At 37.8% G+C, this 20,861-nt stretch overlaps 1 protein-coding gene across 2 annotated transcripts in view; it reads right to left on the bottom strand.

Moving 5' to 3' along the window:
* The window catches only part of CDKL5 (cyclin dependent kinase like 5), a 132,159-nt gene that overhangs the window by 42,200 nt on the left and 69,098 nt on the right, over positions 1-20,861 (bottom strand). For both annotated transcript variants that reach the window (XM_061453201.1, XM_061453202.1), the window contains exons 4-5: positions 5,811-5,856; positions 2,666-2,802 (exon numbers count right to left, since the gene is read on the bottom strand). In XM_061453201.1, coding sequence (XP_061309185.1) covers positions 2,666-2,802; positions 5,811-5,856 — 183 coding nt within the window. The remainder of the gene's footprint in view (positions 1-2,665; positions 2,803-5,810; positions 5,857-20,861) is intronic.

The raw sequence follows: 20,861 nt of genomic DNA, 5'->3' as shown, positions 1-20,861 counted from the left end.
TGTGAAGCTAGTTTACTGCATTGACCGGGCCATGATTAATCACAAACCATGTCTGTACGTGAATGGGTATAGTTAAAGCAACACAAGCCTTTTAGTGAAAATGAAGTAACAGATATAAAACATCTCATAGGTGCAAAAATAGAAACCTAGGCCATATCCTGTAGCTATGTAACAGCAATACTAATCTTAGACATATTTGCACTACACTAGCTATGGCCATATTAACTGTTTTATGATAAACCTAGGGAAGCAAATAGATTGATTGCTGATACTAATAAATTTCCTCTTTGAAAAAGGACACTTAGATTCCCATTATGCTAGCAAATGCCTCCAATTCTGCACAAGTATAAGTACAGGGTATCTTTCACTCTGAATCCTGAATGAATAACAAGCAGCAGCAGCCCACTTGAAAAGAGGAAAATCTTATTTACTGCACACCGAAATACAGGTAAGTATTTTGGCTATGCTGCCGTACACAACTAATTTAATTATGGATTTGAGCATCTGTAGATTTTTCATTTAAAATATATTTACCTTGTCTTTGACAAACATTTTCTTTAGCTGTAGAGTACATTCTTTTGAGGTTTCTCTTGCAAAATATTTTAACAAACCCACATATATGACAAAACAAATGGAGACTTACAATATTTGGGAAAAAAAAAAAAAACCACAAAAAAACAATCAAAAAACCCCACCACCTCTAAGTTTTAAAATCTGTGAACAAATACGGGAACACGTGCTCAAGCATAAATTTCCTTAGAAATACATTTCAGATCTGAGTAAAAAAAAAATCTGTTTAGGAATCACATTGATTTTAGTTAGACTCTTGTCCACATAGAGCCTGTGGATCTGGATAAGTAAGTCAAGAAGTTAGTGTTACAAACAGGAACCAAAATAGTAGCATCATGGCAAGACATAATCCTATATAAAGACATTAACTAAGGAGATGATGAATAAAGGAGATTAGAATAAAGGTGAATTTAAGTAATCTGGATTTGAGTTTTGCAGAGCTAAGATTCCCTAAAGGACACAAGGTGCTCATCACCAGCTAAAATAAAAATTAGCTTACTATAGCACATTTTATTTAATTTCTCCTACTCTCCCCTCATCCAAAAATACAGAAATCATCCAGGTCTTCAAAGAAACTATTTGACATATCTGAAAATGAGAAATGTTCATGGACGGTGATGTTTAAGTGAAAACAAATGCAACCATTACATGAGGCACAGACTATACATGATTTCCACCTTTATCATTATTTTATTCTGATGCAAATAATGTTAAGATATTGCAGCCTGCTGTTCTTACCAATATTAACTATATTTGAAGTAAACTCTTTATCTGATCAATTCAATGTCTTTTACTTATTCTGGTCTTCCAACCCACCGCTATGGACAGCTTAGACAAGTCAACTATAATAGAAAATTAAATGCATGTTCTAAATTGGTGTGTGATGAAAGACGTTCCACGTGTCTGGAATAGTTACAAGGAACACAGGTAGAACAAGCCAAGTTTTGGATGTTAGAGCTACGATCCACCACATCAGAAGGTGCTGAGCTGCTGGTAAAAAACAAAACTGATTTCAGCCAAACTGTGGGCTAATACTGGTCTCCGCACATTATGCAATAAAGTTGTATCACATAATAAATTGAGAATTGCATAAAGGAGACACAGTATTTAGGGTGAAGAATCTTTAAACAAGAAAGAATTGACTGAAGAGGACTAGCGCTCGGCTAAACTGAAACATCACACTGGCAGATATTAAATGAAAATTTCAGTCAAGGGAGCAATATCTTATGAAAGATACAGAGACCCATATATTTAAGTTTGTGCTTATTTTTACTGTGTGTATCTGAATATCGTCTGTTTCTTTCCATGAAGAAATGTTAATTGCTTAGAATACAGAGGGAAGGCCTGCCTTCGTCACAAAAGTTGCAAAAATAAAAAAAAAAAAACAAACAACAACAACAAAAAAAAACACCACCCCCCCCCCAAAAAAAAAAAACAACGACAAAAATAACAACTACAAAAAACCAACAAACCAATCTGTTCTAGGTTGTTTCTCCCTGGAAACAGACAAGGGTGTCTGGTAGTAGGCCAATCGAAGGAAATTTTGGAATTGCTTCAAATGAGGTCAGGATTGGAGATAATGACAGTAATCTTTGCCAAATCCCTCTAAGCAACTATTGATAGTGGCCTTGTTACAGAAACACACACAAGTCTTATTTTTAACAGGGAAAGGTAGAGAAAGTTGAAACAGATTCCAAGGTCGAAAGTCTATGATCTTGCTTTGAAAGACTACATCAAGATTCATTACACAACATAACGCAGGACAGTTAATCAGCTTTACAATTAAACAGGACTAAATAGTTTGGATAGGTATTTTTTTTCATGTGATATATATTCCAGTCTACATAATTTGAACATGTTTACTTTCATACATGCAAGAACATTTTTTTTATCTGAACACATGAAGTGAAAACAATAGTAAAGTTATCAGTGTCGCTTTCTCACATAAACGTCTAATTGCAGCAATTCAGATTGTATTAAAGTTTCTGCTGCTCCTTTTACAGATTAGAATAGCTTAATTTTTAAAAGTAATTTTAAAGACTTTTCCAGCAAACTGACGATATAACTGTGGCAAGGACAGTAAAACCCAACTCACTTTTTCCACATATTCAAAAACTAAGTATAATTTTCCTCTTCTTCTGAAGGCTTCCTTCAGCTCCACTATGTTCTCCTGCTTCAAAGTGCGAAGCATTTTAAGCTCTCGTAAAGTGGTTTCTTTGACTTCTTCATTTTCTAGAGTGCAAAGTAAAAGTGACACAGTAAAACTTACTAAAAAACAAAACAAAATCCCAAGTAACAAGTGTTACAAAACTTCATTTTGAACCCCGGTTCTGTTTCTAGATACTACAGAGAAAAAGGCTGATTTTCTAGAATGACGTCTGCTGCCTGGATGCTTCTGCACTGAAAGAGAGGTAACTGGTGACTGCTGTCACTATACAACTCTCACAGACTTCCCATCACTACATTCTAGGTTTTCAGTGGCAGAAAATGTTGTAAGAAACAAATAATTTGCATTTCTATCTTTTTCATTATGAAGAGCACTAAAATGCTTCAAAAATATGCATGTATGTGTACAGACATCTTCTACCCCACAAACATGTCACACACATTAAGCACTGGCAAGGTTAGGATGTCCTCAGCAGAAACACTGGAATGTAAAGCTCATGTTTGAACAATGTCAAAGAAATATATTTGAGTCTGAAAACCTTTCTCCAAAAGCCATGAGAAACTTAAAGATCAAAGCATAGATTTGTAAGTCCTGCAAGTTTCCCCATGAGGCTTTTGATGGAAATTAAGCAATGCAAGCCACTGTAGCAGCCACAGAGAGCGGCAGAGCAAGCACTGACTCAACAAAGCCTTGAATCTGATTCTGAGGAGTCAAGAAATTTAGCTATTGTTTTGATAATCTAGTCTGAACACTGTTCAAGAGGAGTGGTTTACCTAAAGCTTTGTACACTGCCTATTATCAAGGCCTCTGAACTTACTGGGCTCTAAAGGATGCTACCAATAAAATATCAAGTAAATCAGATTATATTAGGTTTTATTTTTAATTTCACAAAATGAAATCCATTAATTCAGTAAATTTGCCCATACACATGTAAAAGCAGGCTTCTTAATCTCTTAGATCTGTTATCCACAACAGAGGGATATTAAATAGGATATGATTGCATAAATTCAAAGCTAAATAATATTTGCAGATCAGGTACCACAAAGACAGAGACAGAGAAAGAAGAAACAAGGAACAGAAATTGTTTTTCCAAGCAAGTAGAATGCAAAACCAGGTTTGCAATGGAGAGAGAATAACAGAGGTCATACAAATGCATATAATCATCATCAGAAGAGAGAGAGGGAAAAAAAAAAAAGTGACATGTAGCAGGGGGGAAAGAAAACAAAATAATATCACCACAAATGTTTTGATTAAAAGTATATAATTTAGGACAATCTAAATCATTTTATTTTAAGACTGAGTGCTTGTTGTTGGCTTGCATCAGCTTGATTACATAATATCATATATAACTAGAGACACCGTTTTCCAGAGCATTTAGCACGCCTATGTCAGACAGCAGCAAAAATTCAGTGACATAAAAATGGCAATAGAAACAGTTACATTATATTCAGATTTCTAATGAACTACTATATTGACAAGACAGATGTAAAATCGGCTGAATCAAATCCATCAAAAGAACTATCATATTTCCAGAAACTTGTAAACAACTACCTACCACTCTGAAGAGCATTCATCAGTCATGTTAACTAGTATTATGTAATACTCTTGGATAGCTCCTAATGGCAATGCTGCATTTTTCATTTTCATTTTCTGGTAGATAGTCTAATAAAATAATCCTTATTAGGGCTTAATATTGAGATTCATTGCCTAGGATCTATACTAAATAGCCATATTGAGTTCCAAAAAGCAATTCTGAAGTACTCACATGAGCTGGTCAAAAGGGTCACCACAATTAATTGAACATCTACACTCTTTGGCAGGGATTTAAAAAAGATTTCTGACTAGCGGAGCTAAAGATTTCATCAAATGCACTCTTCAAGCGTCTGGCAAAATCAGCTGCAAAGCATAGAGTTTGCACTGCATAAATCAACAGGTACAAATCGAACTTTGCTGTGTCTAACTGACTCTGAAATTTACAGTCCTTGTAACCAACCATACCTCCATGGCCAACAGCAATCCTATAACAATAAGAAAAAATAAAGGTTTGCTAAAATAAAGTGACTGCTGTTTCCTTAAACCACATCACTAGCTTTCAGCTAAAGCCTTGGTATATGGCAAATCATAGCTGCATTGCCTTAGACTGGGATGAATCCTCATATTACTTCATACTTGGCTTCTCTTTCTGTTTTTGCTAGGCCATTAGGGATCAGGATTAACTTCTGCTGTATGCAAGGTAGGCAGTTGCTTTCATGGGTGATTGCCGATTTTGCCTATGATAGGATACTAGGATTTACTGTCCTCTAAAATGCTCAGGTTAGAGAGCCAGTATTGCCGTATACAAATCTTTGGGTTTATTATTGCTGCTGAGGAATAAGTGTGTGCAGCCCTGAAATAATTTCTATGTGTCCTGCTTTGTGCCATCCACTTTGCCAACAACAGTAAGCCTTGCAGGAGATGGCTCTTCCCCACTCTCAGCAAACTCAGCAATAGTGAAGGGTTTACAGAAGGTGCTGTGAGGGAGTAAAGAGCAAATTTCCTGTGAAAAGTACAATCTGCTGAAGGCAGGACAGAGCCTCTGCCTCACCACCCAGCTCCCTCATATCTTCCCACAGATTCCTGAGAGCTCCCTGATTCCAATTTATGCCGCTGAACTTCTCAGTGACTTCTCTCAGTCTCCTTCATTTACCCCCTCAATTTCCCCTAATATTTAGGTCCCTTCCCATGGAGGAAGGGTGATAAAGCCCAAAGACTCTGCAAGCCCTACGACAAGGGTTTTTTGCCATTTTCTGATCACATCCACTCTCCAAGTGGTAGATCTTACTACTGTGTATGACACTGCAATCTCAGCCATATTAAGATAGACGGATCAAGAAAGAAAGGTAGTTATCTAGTTGGAGTGTGCAATGCAGTCCCCTGGCAGGTATGAAGGGTCAAGTGCCTTGAATAGTCACAGAGCTAATAAATTATTATCATCTTTAAATCACGTCTTGATATATGAGACTTCTTATTTTAACTGGAGAGATATTAACAATGTAGTTATCTTCATGAAAGATGAGGCAGCAGAAAAGGTTACCTTCGCTGTCTTTGAATTTCTTGATAGCCACAATTTCATGTGTCTCCTGTAAAACAAAAGCAAAGAAAGAGAAATGAGCAAGATTTGCTGTTTTCTCTTGCTTGTTGTTTTTTTTTTTTTGTTCCCTGAGCATCTGACAAAGGGAAAAAAAAAAAAAAAAGCATCCAGAGAAATTTCACAATGTGAAACAAAATGAATTAAAAATCTGGTAAATACCTCACTGATCAGGCCAAATGCAATGCAAAACCACATGTTGCAGATACGTCACAATTAGGAACCCCATTGTGAAAAAAACAAAGTGAAAACCAAAAAATCATATCTGCCTTGTACCAGATATCAATTAAATTTTCAAAAGAGTTGTTCCTCTGACTCTTGTTGCTTAGTTGTTCTGAAATACTGATGATGGACAATGCTTCATCTGACCAAAGTATGAATGTGGGTGCTTACCTCTAGGAGCTGAAGTGAAAGTACTGTACTAATGCTTACAACGAGACCTGTAATTTTGGTTGCCAAAAGTTTTGGGGTTTCAAAGTTCAAATATCCACAAAGAACATGATTTTAGGAAAGCAAAGTCTCTGTGCCTTCTTAAAAAAAAAAAGCTGCTGTCTTAAGGGAAGCCTACCCAGAATCACTAATTGTGTTTGAAAGTGTTAATCTGCGCTTACTTTGTGGTCACACGTGGTAACTTCTAAATGCCTGCCTGCCTTTGCATTCCTCTAGTATTCTCCATTCTCACCAAACCTCATCACCATAGGTCACATTTTTCTCTTCTGTGAGCAGAAAAAATATATTTAGCACATGGCCAAAATATAGCCAACATGACATGACTAGTGCAGGTCTGTTCATACAATGATGCAGCACCTGAATTTTAGTTATGTGGTGGGGAAGAAGCTTTAAGGTCACAAAGTAAGGCTGTGTGAGCAGACAGGCAGTAGGATATCTGGGTTACTTGTCAAGCTGGATCAGGCTTACACATCTGTTCCAAACATCACAGCTAAAAACCCCTCCAACCAACAATATCCCCCCATTAATAGCATACAAAGTCTGGATTGGAGAACAGCAATAAAAAAGCAAAACCTTTCTGGAATACCTGAAGGCATGTGTGTAACCAAGTACTGAATAACACAATAATTTACTCCATTTTTCATTTCAAATCATCATAACACATGAAACACCTGATCCCATTTAAAAGCAAAGCATTTGGAAAGACTTGGAAAGCAGATAGTGAATAACGCCTTTTAAGGCCTTTAAATGAAAATCAATACTACTATGAACAAAAATTAAAAATCAATAAAACTGAGTTTGCAAACAAATGTAAGAATATATATGTGTGTGTAGTTTGCACATTTAAAAAAAAATCCTTTTATCATAACTCATAACACCTATGAGAAGAACTTAGAAGCGTTACGTTGTTTTTCTGCCACTAAAAACTACCTATCATATACACTGGTCTAATCTGAAGGCTGGTAGATTGTATAAATTCAGCTGAGATAATACAAACCTCGAAGCATCACCATTTGCTCAACCAATTTACAGAACAGCAATGAAAGGGATGTCAGAACTGAGGAGATAATATGCTTTTAGGTTCAGAGTGATTTTGAAATGCTTGCCTACACCTTTTATGTCAAATATAGTTCCTAAAGATTTTTGTTTTGGGAAGCTTACAAACGGAGTGGTCTAAACTAAACTGAACAGACTGTTCAAGGATGACAGGAAGGGATTCTATAGGTAAGTAGCGAATAAAAAACAGACTAGCGACAATGTAGGCCCACTCTGGAAGCTACTGGGAGAACTGGCTACCCTGGATTTGGAGAAGGCTGAGGTTCTCAATTACTTCTTTGCCTCAGTCTTCCCTGGCAAAGGCTCTGACCACACCACCCAAGTCTTGGAAGGCAGATGCAGGGACTGTGAGAATGAAGACCTTGGGCCCACTGTAGGAGAGGATTCGGTTCGAGACCATCTTAAGGACCTGAACGTGCACAAGTCTATGGGACCTGATGAAATCCATCTGTGGGTCCTGAAGTAGCTGGTGAATGAAGTTGCTAAGCCACTGTCCATCATATTTGAAAAATCATGGCAGTCAGGTGAAGTTCCCATTGACTGGAGAAAGGGAAATATAACCCCCATTTTCAAGAAGGGGAAAATGGATGACCCAGGGAATTACACACCAGTCAGTCTCACCTCTGTGCCTGGCAAAATCTTGGAGCAGATTCTCCTGGAAGGCATGCTAAGGCACATGAAAATCAACAAGGTGCTTGGTGACAGCCAGCATGGCTTCACTAAGAGGAAATCCTGGCCTTCTATGATGGGGCTACGGAACTGATGGACAGGGGTAGAGCAGTTGATGTCATCTACCTGGACTTGTGCAAAGCGTTTGCCACATCCTTGTCTCTAAATTGGAGAGACATCAATTTGATGGATGGACCACTCGGTGGATAAAGAACTGGCTGGATGGCCGCACACAAAGAGTTGTCATCAATGGCTCAATGTCCGGCTGGAGACCAGTAATGAGTGGTGTCCCTCAGGGACTGGTGTTGGGACTGGTCTTGTTCAACACCTTTGTCGGTGACATGGACAGTGGGATTGAGTGCACCCTCAGCAAGTTTGCTGATGACACCAAGCTGTGTGGTTCGGTTGATACCCTGGAGGAAAAGAATGCCATCCAGAGGAACCTTGACACGCTTGTGAGGTGGGCTGATGCCAACCTCATGAAGTTTAACCATGCCAAGTGCAAGGTCCTACACCTGGGTCGGAGCAATCCCAGGCACAGCTACAGGTTGGACAAAGCAGAGATTCAGAGAAGCCCTGTGCAGAAGGACTTGGGGGTGTTGGTTGATAAAAAATGAACATGAGCCGGCTTCAATGTGTGCTTGCAGCCCAGAAAGCCAACTGTATCCTGGGCTGCATCAAAAGGAGCGTGACCAGCAGGTTCAAGGAGGTGATCCTGCCCCTCTACTCTGCTCTTGTGAGACCTCACTTCGAGTATTGTGTGCAGTTCTCGTGTCCTCAACATAAAAAGGACATGGAACTGTTGGAACAAGTCCAGAGGAGGACCACGAGGATAATCAGGGGACTGGAGCACTTCCCGTATGAAGATAGGCTGAGAAAGTTGGGGCTGTTCAGCCTGGAGAAGAGAAGGCTGCGTGGAGACCTCATAGCAGCCTTCCAGTATCTGAAGGGGGCCTATGAGGATGCTGGGGAGGGACTCTTCATTAGAGACTGTAGTGACAGAACAAGGGGTAATGGGTTAAAACTTAAACAGGGGAAGTTTAGATGGGATCTAAGGAAGAAGTTCTTTCCTGTTAGGATGGTGAGGCACTGGAATGGGTTGCCCAGGGAGGTTGTGAATGCTCCATCCCTGGCGGTGTTCAAGGCCAGGTTGGACGAAGACTTGGGTGACATGGTTTAGTGTGAGGTGTCCCTGCCCATGGCAGGGGGTTGGAACTAGATGATCTTAAGGTCCTTTCCAACCCTAACTATTCTATGATTCTATTTTACTAATTATAGTAAAAGTTCAAGGTCCTGCACCTGGGTCAGGTCAATGCCAAGCACAAATACAGGCTGGGCAGAGAACAGGTTCAGAGCAGCCCTGTGGAGAATGACTTGGGAGTGTTCATTGATGAGAAGCTCAACATGAGCCAGTAGTGTGCTCTTGCATCCCAGAAAGCCAACCATATCCTGGGCTACGTCAAGAGAAGTGTGACCAGCAGTTCGAGGGATGTGATTCTCTCCCTCTGCTCTGCTCTCATGAGACCTTACTTGGAGTACTGCATTCAGCTCTGGGGCCCCCAATACAAGAGGGATACGGGGCCCCCAACACAAGAGGGATACAGACCTACTTGAGCAGGTCCAGAGGAGGCCACAAGGATGGCCTGAGGGCTGAAGCACCTCTGCTATGAAGGCAGGCGGAAAGACCTGGGGTTGTTCAGCCTGGAGAAGACAAGGTTCCAGGTAGACCTTGGAGCAGCCCAGTATCTAAAGAGGGCTTACAAGAAATCCGGGGAGGGACTTCTTACATGGGTGATAGGACAAATGGTAATGGCTTTAAGCTGAAATAGGGTAGACTTAGATATTAGGAAAATATTCTTTACTATGAAGGCTGCAAGGTCCTGGAACAGGTTGTCCAGGGAAGTTACAAATGCCTTATCCCTGGAAGCATTCAAGGACAGGCTGGATGGGGCTTTGATCAGCCTGGTCTAGTGGAAGGTGCCCCTGTTCATGGCAGAAAATTGGAACTGGGTGGTCCTTAAGGTCCCTTCCAACTCAAACCATTCTATGATTCTATGATATTGTTACTAATAAGTTATTATAATTATTAACTCTAACGATAGTAATGATAGCAATAGTCACTAGCACTATGAAAGAACAGTGCTAAGAGGGTAGTAAATTTAGCTTATTTGACTTCTGGTATCTAGTGTTAGGTGCTTTGGCTAATTAAGCTTTTGAAAGGTTTTTCAGAAAAGGAACACAGCAATTCCCCTCAAAAGCCTCTGCTAACTGTAATATGCCTATGTTTAGACAGCATGCACAATACCAGTTTGCAGATGAGCTGAAGTTATCCATTAGCTTTACATTCTTATTTCACATGAAGAAAAAGAAAAATCTGTAGATGTTTCAGCAACCATCAAAAGGTTGTATTTTCAATCTCAAAGTAATGGCTAAGTACACTGAAAGAAATGTAGCAGTTAAGAGCTGTTGCCTCACACAGAGAGCAATTCTGTACCATTCAAGAAATGCAGTTCATGTGGCTTTTCTGCCATATGCTGCTGTCCCTGGTGTGTACAGTGAATGTGACTGCTTTGGAAATTAAATTTTAAAGTCTCTTGGGTCACAGTCTTGGAAAGACGGATATAAGATACGCTATCAAATGTCCTATAGAATTTTGAATGAATGTAGTATTTAAAACACAAATGTCTCTATGAAGAATAGGAACAGAAAGACTTTACCAACACACATGGAAGAAAAGGTTACCCAAAGAGTTCACTTGCATTTCCTCATTAAAATAATTAATGGTGTCATAATTAAGCAACCAAGAATTTATACATGACGTATTACCTATCTTAAAAAAAAAACAAAAAAACAAAACCCAAGAAATAACGTATTCAAATTACACAAAGTGAAACACCACCAAAAAAGAGTCTAGACAATAGGTGCTTTGAGGAGCTGCAGTAGTCACATTTTGTTTCTCCTTAGGGAGGGACATTCTTGTCTCGGTTTACTTGGAGGACCTCATCCTATCTAAATGGTATTCTCTAGGCATGAGCTACTAGTGAAGCAGTGAAGCCAAAGCTAAAATGGATAAAAGGACACTAAATATTACTGTGCACATGTCCTGGGTTCAGGCCAAACCTGAAGTTTCAAACAAGTACTGAGATGAAAAGCAACAGACATCACATTTCTAAGACCTAAGAAGATGGACCCAAACAGAGACAAAAAGAAAAGCAGAGCTGTGAGCACTGAGGGAATTCAACAGTGAAAATTCACACACCTGTGAGAACCTGAAAGGTTCTTTACTGATCAAATTTAGACTTTGTTACTGAAAGTCCTCCTCGAGATCTGAGGTCTTCTGTGGATCTGGCTCTCTGCTCTTCCAAAACAGGCCAAACTGCAATTCTCCAAAATAGAACTGTCATTCTCTAAAACAGCTTTTTTTCCAAAAAAGTTTTTTTTTAAGACAGAAAAAATCCTGCCTGAGACAGGACATTACTGAAAATAATGTTCAGTCTGACTGTGAAAACCTCCTTAGACATGTGGAAACCTTCTTAGACGATAGCTCAATATCTAACTGCAAGCATGGAAAATTCTTATATCCAATTAATGTGTCATCATGGTAGATAAGCTGTTACTAGTTGGTTGAATGTTTGAGACCTCAATGAACATCAAGGAAAGAAAAACGCTCTAGAAATACTTAATATTCTGTGCTTTTCATAGAACACAGAATACTCTTTCTGATCTCTACTACTTCCTACAACTAGCTTATATATCATGATGTACATTTATTACTAAGCATCTCATTATCTTGCTCTACTAAAAAATTCTGGCCTCAGTGTTTCACTTCAGATTCTGAGGCAACAGCAAATTTGCAAAAGCACAAGTCAATTCTCTTAGCACTGGTATTACCTCTGCTTATTGAGCACATATATTATAAACATTTTATGTTATAAAACTATAGGAAAAGCGCTGTTTTACAGTGAAGTATACAACAGATGTTACTGAAAAAACTTCGTGTAAAAGGATGTACACAAACTGATTATTCAGACTGTCATTACATGTGTCTAAAATGGGGCAAAATATCTCTTGTCTCCATGTACAAACCTGTTAATACCATATAATAAGGGTAAACCAAAAATTTCTTAATCCATGTCTCTTCTATTTGTTTTATATATACATATATATAGAGAGAGGACAAAGGAGATACTCATTCACAGTAAAAGCATATCTGCAGTCTTGGGGATGGGAATGACTTCATGTTAGATCTCAGTCCTTTACCGCAAAATATGCATGGGAACTGCACCTGGAGAAAACATGTGACTTACTGTCTGTCTACTTAGCCAGCCACAAATGAGAGGTGGGTATCCATGTGGGAGCTGGGCAGTTCTTACAGCTCTTCTGCTAGCCACCAAGAGATTTCTCTCCCAGGTTTCCTCACAAGATTGTAGCACCTGATGTTTCCGTCAGCAGTATCACACTAGAAGAGTTCCCTGATTTGAAAGCATTTCATTTTATCTCTTTTAAAGGATAGAGGTTCCCTATTTTTCCATTATGTCTACATAATACATATGACATAACAGTGCTTTTCTAGAGCACTCTGCATCTCTGTTGTTTTCTAGAAAGATCCTTGATGTTAATGACGTGAATACTCAAGGACAAAGGTGCTTCTCAGCAAAACTCAAGATCTCAGAACTGTAACTGTTCTTTCCTAGAAAGAGAAATACATCCTGCCAAACTATATGCTGCTCTTGAAAACATCATGTGACCAAAAAAAAAAAAATTTAAAAAATAAAATCTCTTCAAATGTTTGTCTCTATTTTGCCTCAAAGGTTTCTGTTAGGACTGTTTTTCCTTTTTCTTTTGCAAATCATGGAAAAATTGACACAAAGCATAGGTATATAAAATGATTCTTGAAAAATAGATAAGATTATGTCCTTCAGAAAGTAACATCATTCAGTTATAATTTACCGTCTCACCCTATATGATTACAGGAATTTCTCAAGCATGTTTTTTTTAAGCAACCAAAAGAATAGTGTATAAAAATCAACAATCATGAGCAGAGATGACAACAGCTGATACTGAGCATGTCCCATGGTCAAGCAGCATGTGGCTGCTTTAACTCATGCGGTGCTGCACAAGCAATATCTAGTGCAATATATCAGGGTTTTATCCTGATATATTAAGTGCCATATTAAGATGTGGTCTGGTGTGTTCTGTGATTGGCTCACGTTTTCTGTCTGTACAAGTATGAGGCTACAAGGCCCAAAGATAAAATGCATGCTTACAGTCTGCTAGAAAATGTTAAATTGATCATATTCTGTAATTACAGATATTTACATTTTATAAAAATAATTTAGAAGCAAGTAACAAATTGTGATTTGAGCCTCACCAAACCATAATTATAACCATAAACTTAGTTTGACACATTAAAAAAAAAGTCAACAAAATTCAGCCAAACATATCCTATGGCTAGTGCCTTTTCTGAACAAAGTAGTACAGTTTTTCTTCAACTTGCATAAGCATTATTATGCTTTTCAACATTTAAGTGTTTAGAATCAATCTTTCAATAATCTTGATTCCAGAAAAAAATCACAGAACATTAAGCAATCACCAGTGAGGCAACAGAAGCCCATGAAACCATTACAAAATAGCAAAGCATTTATTTTTCATGAGTTGCTTAAAATGCATTTTTTAAAAACAAGTAAATTCATTTTTTCAAAGTTATCTCACAACAAGAACAGAAAATATTAATACTTTAGTCAGTACCAATTAATGTATCAATCTATGCTAACGTATAAATGTAACATATGTCATTAGATAAGACTTTAAACTTATGTCAAGCTACCTTGCAATGCAGGTTCTGAGAGGTAACAGGCATCATTACCTCCATGTAAATCAGATCCTTAAAATATTGTCCAGATGCTGTCCTGAGTCTATTTGCATTCTGCCTTAAAACACTGCTACCTTTGGACAGTACTAACAGATAAGAAGACAGCTTCCTGTCTTCTCAAGACTTCTAATATTAGGTATTGGCAATTTTGTAACATTACTTTCAAAAGCTAGTGGAGTATTTTAGAATATTCTCTGTAGAAAAAAAAAATGTGCAAAATGATGGATTTCTTTTTTCAAAGAGTTTGACATTGGAAAGTATAAGTTATAGCACCGTGTATTCTTGTACACCTAAAATATGTCAGGAAATTTCCATCAAGAGGCATTTCTCTGTTTTAATCCAGTATTTCTACCTTGAGAAAACTGTAAATCTCCTATTTTTCAGTTAAATCCCACACTTGGTTGGCTATGAAATACCACTCTTAGCATAGCAGAACTTTCAGGAAATTGCTTCCTAATCCAGAAGTCCTAATTATTTTTAGGAAGAGACAGAGCCTCTGGTAAATACTAACAGAACAGTATGTCTGAGCTATCACAATGCCTCTATTTACTGGAAAATGGATTAGAATTTTTCCAACACATACCTGTTAGTTTACTTGAGAAGAAACATCCAGAATGAATCACAACAAATCAATTTCATATCTCTTGAAAGCAGAATGTTATTTACTAACCAGCTAAGAGCAGAAGACTCTTAACAGAATAGATTTATATACTTCACATACCCATTTTAAAGAAGACGGCTACACTGTCTCCTAGTTGAGCAAGAACAAGAGGAGGACTAGACAAAGCCTAAACCACTCTGGATCCGCTAGAAGATTTCTGAGGAGGAACAGCTATAAAAGCTTAGCTATTCCACTGAGAAAAAAAGGATAAGAAAAGTCTGAAACCTTTAGCTACCGGTTTGTCAGGAAATAACCAGCAAGTGTGTGCAACAATGGAAAGAGACTTTTAAAAAAAAATGCAAGCAGATTGCAACAGCTTCTCTGATTTCTTTATCTGTCTTTCATAAACACTTGCAACAACTGTGTCGTCTGTCCAGACGTTACACGTAAATGTTTGCATGACAAGTTTCACTTGTCTGGTTTAAATCAAGTGTAATTTAAGGGAATCATAAACAGCAAGCATTTCTCACCCAACTGTGGGAGAAATCTGTAAGCCATACGCGTGGCCCATGTGTTTCAGGCTCACAGACTGGGGCCCTTTGAACTGCCCCAGCCCCTGTAGCAGGCTTGAGAGAGACCAAAGGGTCCCGGCCTCTGCTGGTGGCAGAAGCTCACCAGACTGCAGTAAGTTTACAGGCTTGCAGGGCAGTTGGGGCTGGAAGGCACCTCTCAACCAACCTTCAGTGTCCCCATCCATGAAGATATTCTGAATAGACTTAGAGATATTCAAACTCAACCAGGACAAGACTTGAAGCAACTTGCTGTAGCTGATTCTGCTTTGAGCAGCTATTAGGAGGCATACCTGAATCCTGAGGAGTGCATTACAACATGTGCATCTTATAGTCTTCAAAAACTTGATGTTTCGGTGGGTTTTTTTTCTTCTATTTTCCACATAAATTGTAAACTAATCTCAGACATGCAGGCAAGACCGTCCCACTTTCATTTAAGATCGGCAGAGGGGCATGGAGTGATTCAGAGCAGGACTAAAGGTTCTCTCAGTCACCTCCGCATAAATGGGAGGAAATTACTTTCCTAGACTCCCAAGTAATGCTGGGGTGGAGCTTATCTTTCTAGACTGAAGTTAGTTCTGTGCAAATTCTCCCAGCCTCCTCTTTTGCATTATGCTGAATGGCAGCTCTTCATAAACAATAGCAATTAGCATTTCTTTAACCCAAGGCTATAACATTAGCATTTAAACAGTCTTGCAACCTTAAAACACTACCCTGAAAAGAACACTCGAAGGAACTGAACCCTTTCAGTATTTTCTACCAACTGCTAGGCTGATGATAGTGGTTAGCATTGAAACTTTCATTCCTCCAATGGATTTTTTGTATTTATTTGCAATCTTTTTTCCAAGCAAGAAAGTAAATTTGTATTCCCAAAGAATTTGTACACTAGTGTAATGAAAAAGATCTGGAATAAACAGCAGCTTTTATATACTATAAATACAGCTATTCTGGCTTTTCATGGTAAACTAGCAGTACTGTAGCTTCTTTTTTTTTTTTTTTTTTTTTTAAATAACCTGGCCTTTATTTCATCCCCTTGTAGCACTGATCTATATAATTTTACCATTTGGCAATATTGTTTAATCCAACACTAGATGTAAAACTGTACCCAATTTCAGTAAATGGTTATAATTTTTCTCTGATACTGAAATGTCAATAACAGTAATTTTAATTTCAGACCTCAGTCCTCTTCCAGTTCTATTTGATTTTTTTTCTATTATTTCAACTTCGAGCGTCAAAATTGTCTCAGCATGATTGGCTAAACTTCTGAAGTTCATCAGCTTTTATTTTTAAGTCTTTACTTTTGCGATTGTTCCAATTTTTATTTTTATTTTTTTTTCTGATACTTTTACATTTAAAATTGTTGTCATTTTTCTTATTGACAGCACAATAGGAATTTTCTTTAATCTGTAAAAGAAGACCTACTATAAACCAAAGGAAACTTGTCAAGCAGGTTCCTGAGGCTGAAACTCTTCAAGTGGAATTCAATTTTGAGAGTAAGATATGTAAATTCAAATACCTACATGTAAGTTCTGTCTTCAAGCTTCTACTACAACAAGCAGAGCTGGAGCTCTAAGTGGACCAGACACTCAAGACATGGTGGAGTAGCCTAAACACAGGGATCCAGTAGCAACAAAATCCTGATGCAATTCCACAATTTCTGGTTTAACCTCTGATTCTGAACCACAGGCTCTCAACCACACTGTCACCTATCCCAGAAAAGATCTCCATAGCCTGAGACAATCCTTCACACAAAGGGAAACCTCACCCCACTTTGTCTCTTGAGCTAAAGCACTTGTATCCATTCATCATAAACACCCAGCATGAATTCAATTTTTACTATTTCAAATATTAAGCAAACTTTTGGTTTAGAGCACAGCCTAGCTTAGTTTGTTCCCTTTACCACCATCTTCAAAAGAAAAATTGTCTATCTTGGTGCTGAGGAAAAAAAAAAACCACAATAAAACCAGCAGCAGCTACTGTAATTTCCATGCTGCAGACATACACAAGGTTTGCCCTAACTTCAACTTCCCCTCTCATGCACAAATGGCAGCAACAACTCCTCTGTATTCTGGAGTGGGCATCAAACCACAAGAGGTGGTAACCATTTATTCAGATACAAAGCAGCCATTCCAGATCTGCTCTGGAACAGAAGCAAGAGACATGGTTGACATTATTTTGGGGTTTAATACATTAATTTGAAAGAGCGTAAATGTTTGTAATGATAAGCTTTCCATATCTGGGAGAAAGCCCAAGCTACGATGTTAGTTTTGTCTATAATCCCAAAGATGAGAAATTTTTTGTTCAGTTTTTCCAATTAAGGGTTAAAAAAAAAAAGTTTTACACTGAAAACTGGGGGGGGGGGGTGTTTGGTTGGTTGTTTTTTTTTTTTGTTTTTTTTTTCTATTTTGTTCATGTCATCTTGCCCATGCAATTTAGTAGGTAAAAGGTGTTACTTAATGCAACTAGCACCTTTGGTAATCTGGTCTCAGCTTGTTGACAGGTTTGGCTGTGAAACATTTAATAAATTTCTACATTAACCCTAAGAATGTGCTGTTCCATTTCCTCTCTCTCATACACTATCTCCTTTCTCCTCAAGAAGCATTAAGGCTCACAAACACCCCTTTCACTTCTTTTAGATCTTTAACAATAACATTTTTGTGCTGTGCTATAGGGAAGGGATGATAAATTTAAACAGAAAAATTCCACCTATATTTTCTGTCCTCAGCTCTTTGGCTACGTATTCCAATAGACAACAGTACCCTCAAAGAATGTTTGTTTTTTTTTTTTTTCCTTAAGGATTTAATGGCATTTACAAGAAGACATCTTTTTGCTCTTCAGTTGTTTGGGTTTTTTTTCCCCTCAATCAAGAGATATTTTTGCTGACATGATGCTCTTATGAAAGCAAAATTCTAAAGCAAATTTATAACAGGGAAAGCTCTGTAAATGCAAGTTGGTACTATCTTCTTGTCCTCAATTTTTTAATTCTTTTAGCATTATAATAAACCAAGATAATTTTTCCTGACATTCAGTTCTCTCTTTTTCCCTACCAGTCCAATGGATGTTCTACAGACCAATGTTCTTTCCTACTTCCCTTTCAATTTAGCTGTTTGGGGGTTTAAGGTTTTTTTATTTCTAGTCTGAATATTGATATGGGCTTCAGTGGACAGCTTAATTTCTTCTCAAAATTTCTACATGCAGATTTGCAGAGAAGGCAAGGTTTTTTTTTCCTCTAGGATTACACAGACAGTACATTCTTTAGAAGAATGTCTTAATACGACTGCCACTTTGCTCTGTCAAGCACTCAAAGTTGCATTCGTTTTACAGATTTTTCTTTTCTTCATAAAATAACTTTAAGTATTAAAATTCAATCCAAACTGCTTTAAAAGAGACAGCAGGCAGGATTCATTCCTCAAACACGTACAGGTTTTACTGCTCACTGTTGCAGAGGACAGAGGAACAGGAGGGCTACCTCTATACAAGTTGCATGGTAAATCAGTTAATTTGAGAAGCACAATGTACATGAGGAAATAAAGGAATCCACACACAAGGGAGACTTCTGTTACTGCTAATAGATGATGAAGAAATGTCAGCTAAGTCTTCAAAAAAACCAGCATTTCTACAGATTAAATTTCAGTTTTGGAGCTAAATTGAGAAAGAGAGTTTGTAGACTTATTTCAGGAAGTTTCTGCAGCATCCAAAGTCTCATGACTAGATGGGTGTATTTTTTCTTATATCTCAAAAAGAAGAAAAAAGGCTAAACATCACAGAAGTTCCAGGAAGATTTAAAAAAAGCCCATTCTAACAAAACTTGCCCCTACTGATCAGATTATCTAACACATCCCACTTTCAGATCATGCACATGCACATGTGCTTTTAAGCCAGAAAAAAAAAGATACACAGAATTCTGGAAAGTTTGTCTGAACATGAAAAATGAGTATTTCTTGGGAAAAGAAGGAAAATAGTGTCAATCTCACCAATTTTATTGTCCCAAGCACTGGAAATGTGGGGAGAGGGGATACAAAAAAAAGTGCAGAATGATGAGCTGAGTGTCAAGGAATAAAAGAACCTAAAGAGGCAAGGAAAAGAAGGCACACAAATGCAGGCTGAAAACAGACTGGAAGGGGGAACTAGGATAAGGCACCTGGACTCAGAAATTAGTATTAAAGCCTGCATAACAAATAAATGAATGTGAGCTCTAAATTTTACTGGAACCTAATTTTACTAAAAGCAGAGGAATGGTAAAAATTCAGAAATGGCTGCAAACCCACTAAAACCACATGTAAGTCTCATTCCACAGAGTTCTGGTATGCACGGGGGATGAAGGCAACAGGTTACTAGTTACACCATCTCAAATACGAGAAACTGACAGCTGTGTGACAACTGCGTGGGTATCCATATGGTGTTATATGATGAATTTTGTGTTTGAGAAGTCTGGAAAATTATGTGCAGAAAAGTAAGTTTATATATAAGGATGGCATTATTTGAGGGGAAAAAGTAGCATTCTTTTATTAGAACTACTGGTGCACACAAAAGAAACTGAAACCCTTTTCCAGGTCTAAAATAGAAATAGCAATCTCTAAAGCTAAATTTAAACTGAGAACAAATATATTCTGTGTTTAAAAAACTCAATAAATCCACAGAAAACCTCAAATATTTCCTACAATTGAGTCCATCTCATTTAGCTTTAGCCAGCTAAGAGTTATATATCCAATGTGCATTGTCAAAGCTTTCCCCACAGCTAGTAAAAGCAGGGCAAGGAGAGAAGATTCAGTCAGATGGTTACTGATTTTAATCATTTCCAGATGGTAAGAACTGCTTTTTGAATGTTGGACTCTCTCAACTTATATAAACTAGGGAGATAGGTTACACAAGGCTTACACACTGAAACAGTGGGTGAAATTAATTCCACACAAGTTATTTGACTTTGCAAACCTTCTGTCTGGTTTGGGGTTTTTTCTGTTTTCTTTCTCACGTATGCACAAACTTACATGCAAACATATGGTTGTAAGGTACATTTCGGAAATAGTTATCAACACTAGTAACTTCAGAGGTATTACCTTCTCTGTATCAGCATTTTTTGAGTTCTGTTGCTAAATTAATAACATCTTAGTCCACTGGATTGTGTTTGCAATACACATGCTAGAAATACAAATAAAGTCTTCCCAAGTGTGCTACTGAAGTAAGAACCTCTACATTGCCAATGTAACTGTGCAGCATCAATTCTCACATCCCACAAAGCAATCTGGCATAGCTAGCAGTAAGACTAGAATTTCTGAAGCTCATCTTTCTTCTTTAGCCTGCACATTAGATAAAATGTTCTCTGGTGACTACCTTCATGAAGCTATACATATCTCTGCTATAAGCTTTGCATTTTCTTTCCCTGGTACAACTGAAGGTACTACCTGGATCAATAAAGCCTTAAAAAAACTTACAAACACTGCCCCATTAGAAATAGCTCCTTTCCTTACGCACAGCTCCCAGGAGAACGTTTCAGACAAGATCTTTGCTTAAGAGCACAAAGGTTAACATGAGAGGCTGTCATAAGAAAAATATACATTTAGAATGTGTTATATATTGATTTCCTAAAGCTGTATTTCTCTCAGTTCCAAGGCACTTTAAAGAGTCATTTATAGAGAAGTAGGGGAAAAAAATAAAGCAACCACTGGAGAAGCTTTAGGGTTCTTTGTGCAGTAAAGGTTTCAAATTTTTTACTTAATAAAATTTTTCATTTATATTTAATAATAACACTATTACTTCAGATTTTATTAAGGGGACACAAA

The sequence above is a fragment of the Pezoporus flaviventris genome, unplaced genomic scaffold, assembly GCF_033815535.1.
Source record: "Pezoporus flaviventris isolate CSIRO_AGI_PZ_B2104156 unplaced genomic scaffold, CSIRO_AGI_Pfla_v1 ptg000015l, whole genome shotgun sequence".
Lineage (NCBI taxonomy): Eukaryota > Metazoa > Chordata > Aves > Psittaciformes > Psittacidae > Pezoporus > Pezoporus flaviventris.
The sequence above is the reverse complement of the archived record's forward strand: the minus strand, read 5'-3'. Positions and strand labels throughout refer to the sequence as shown.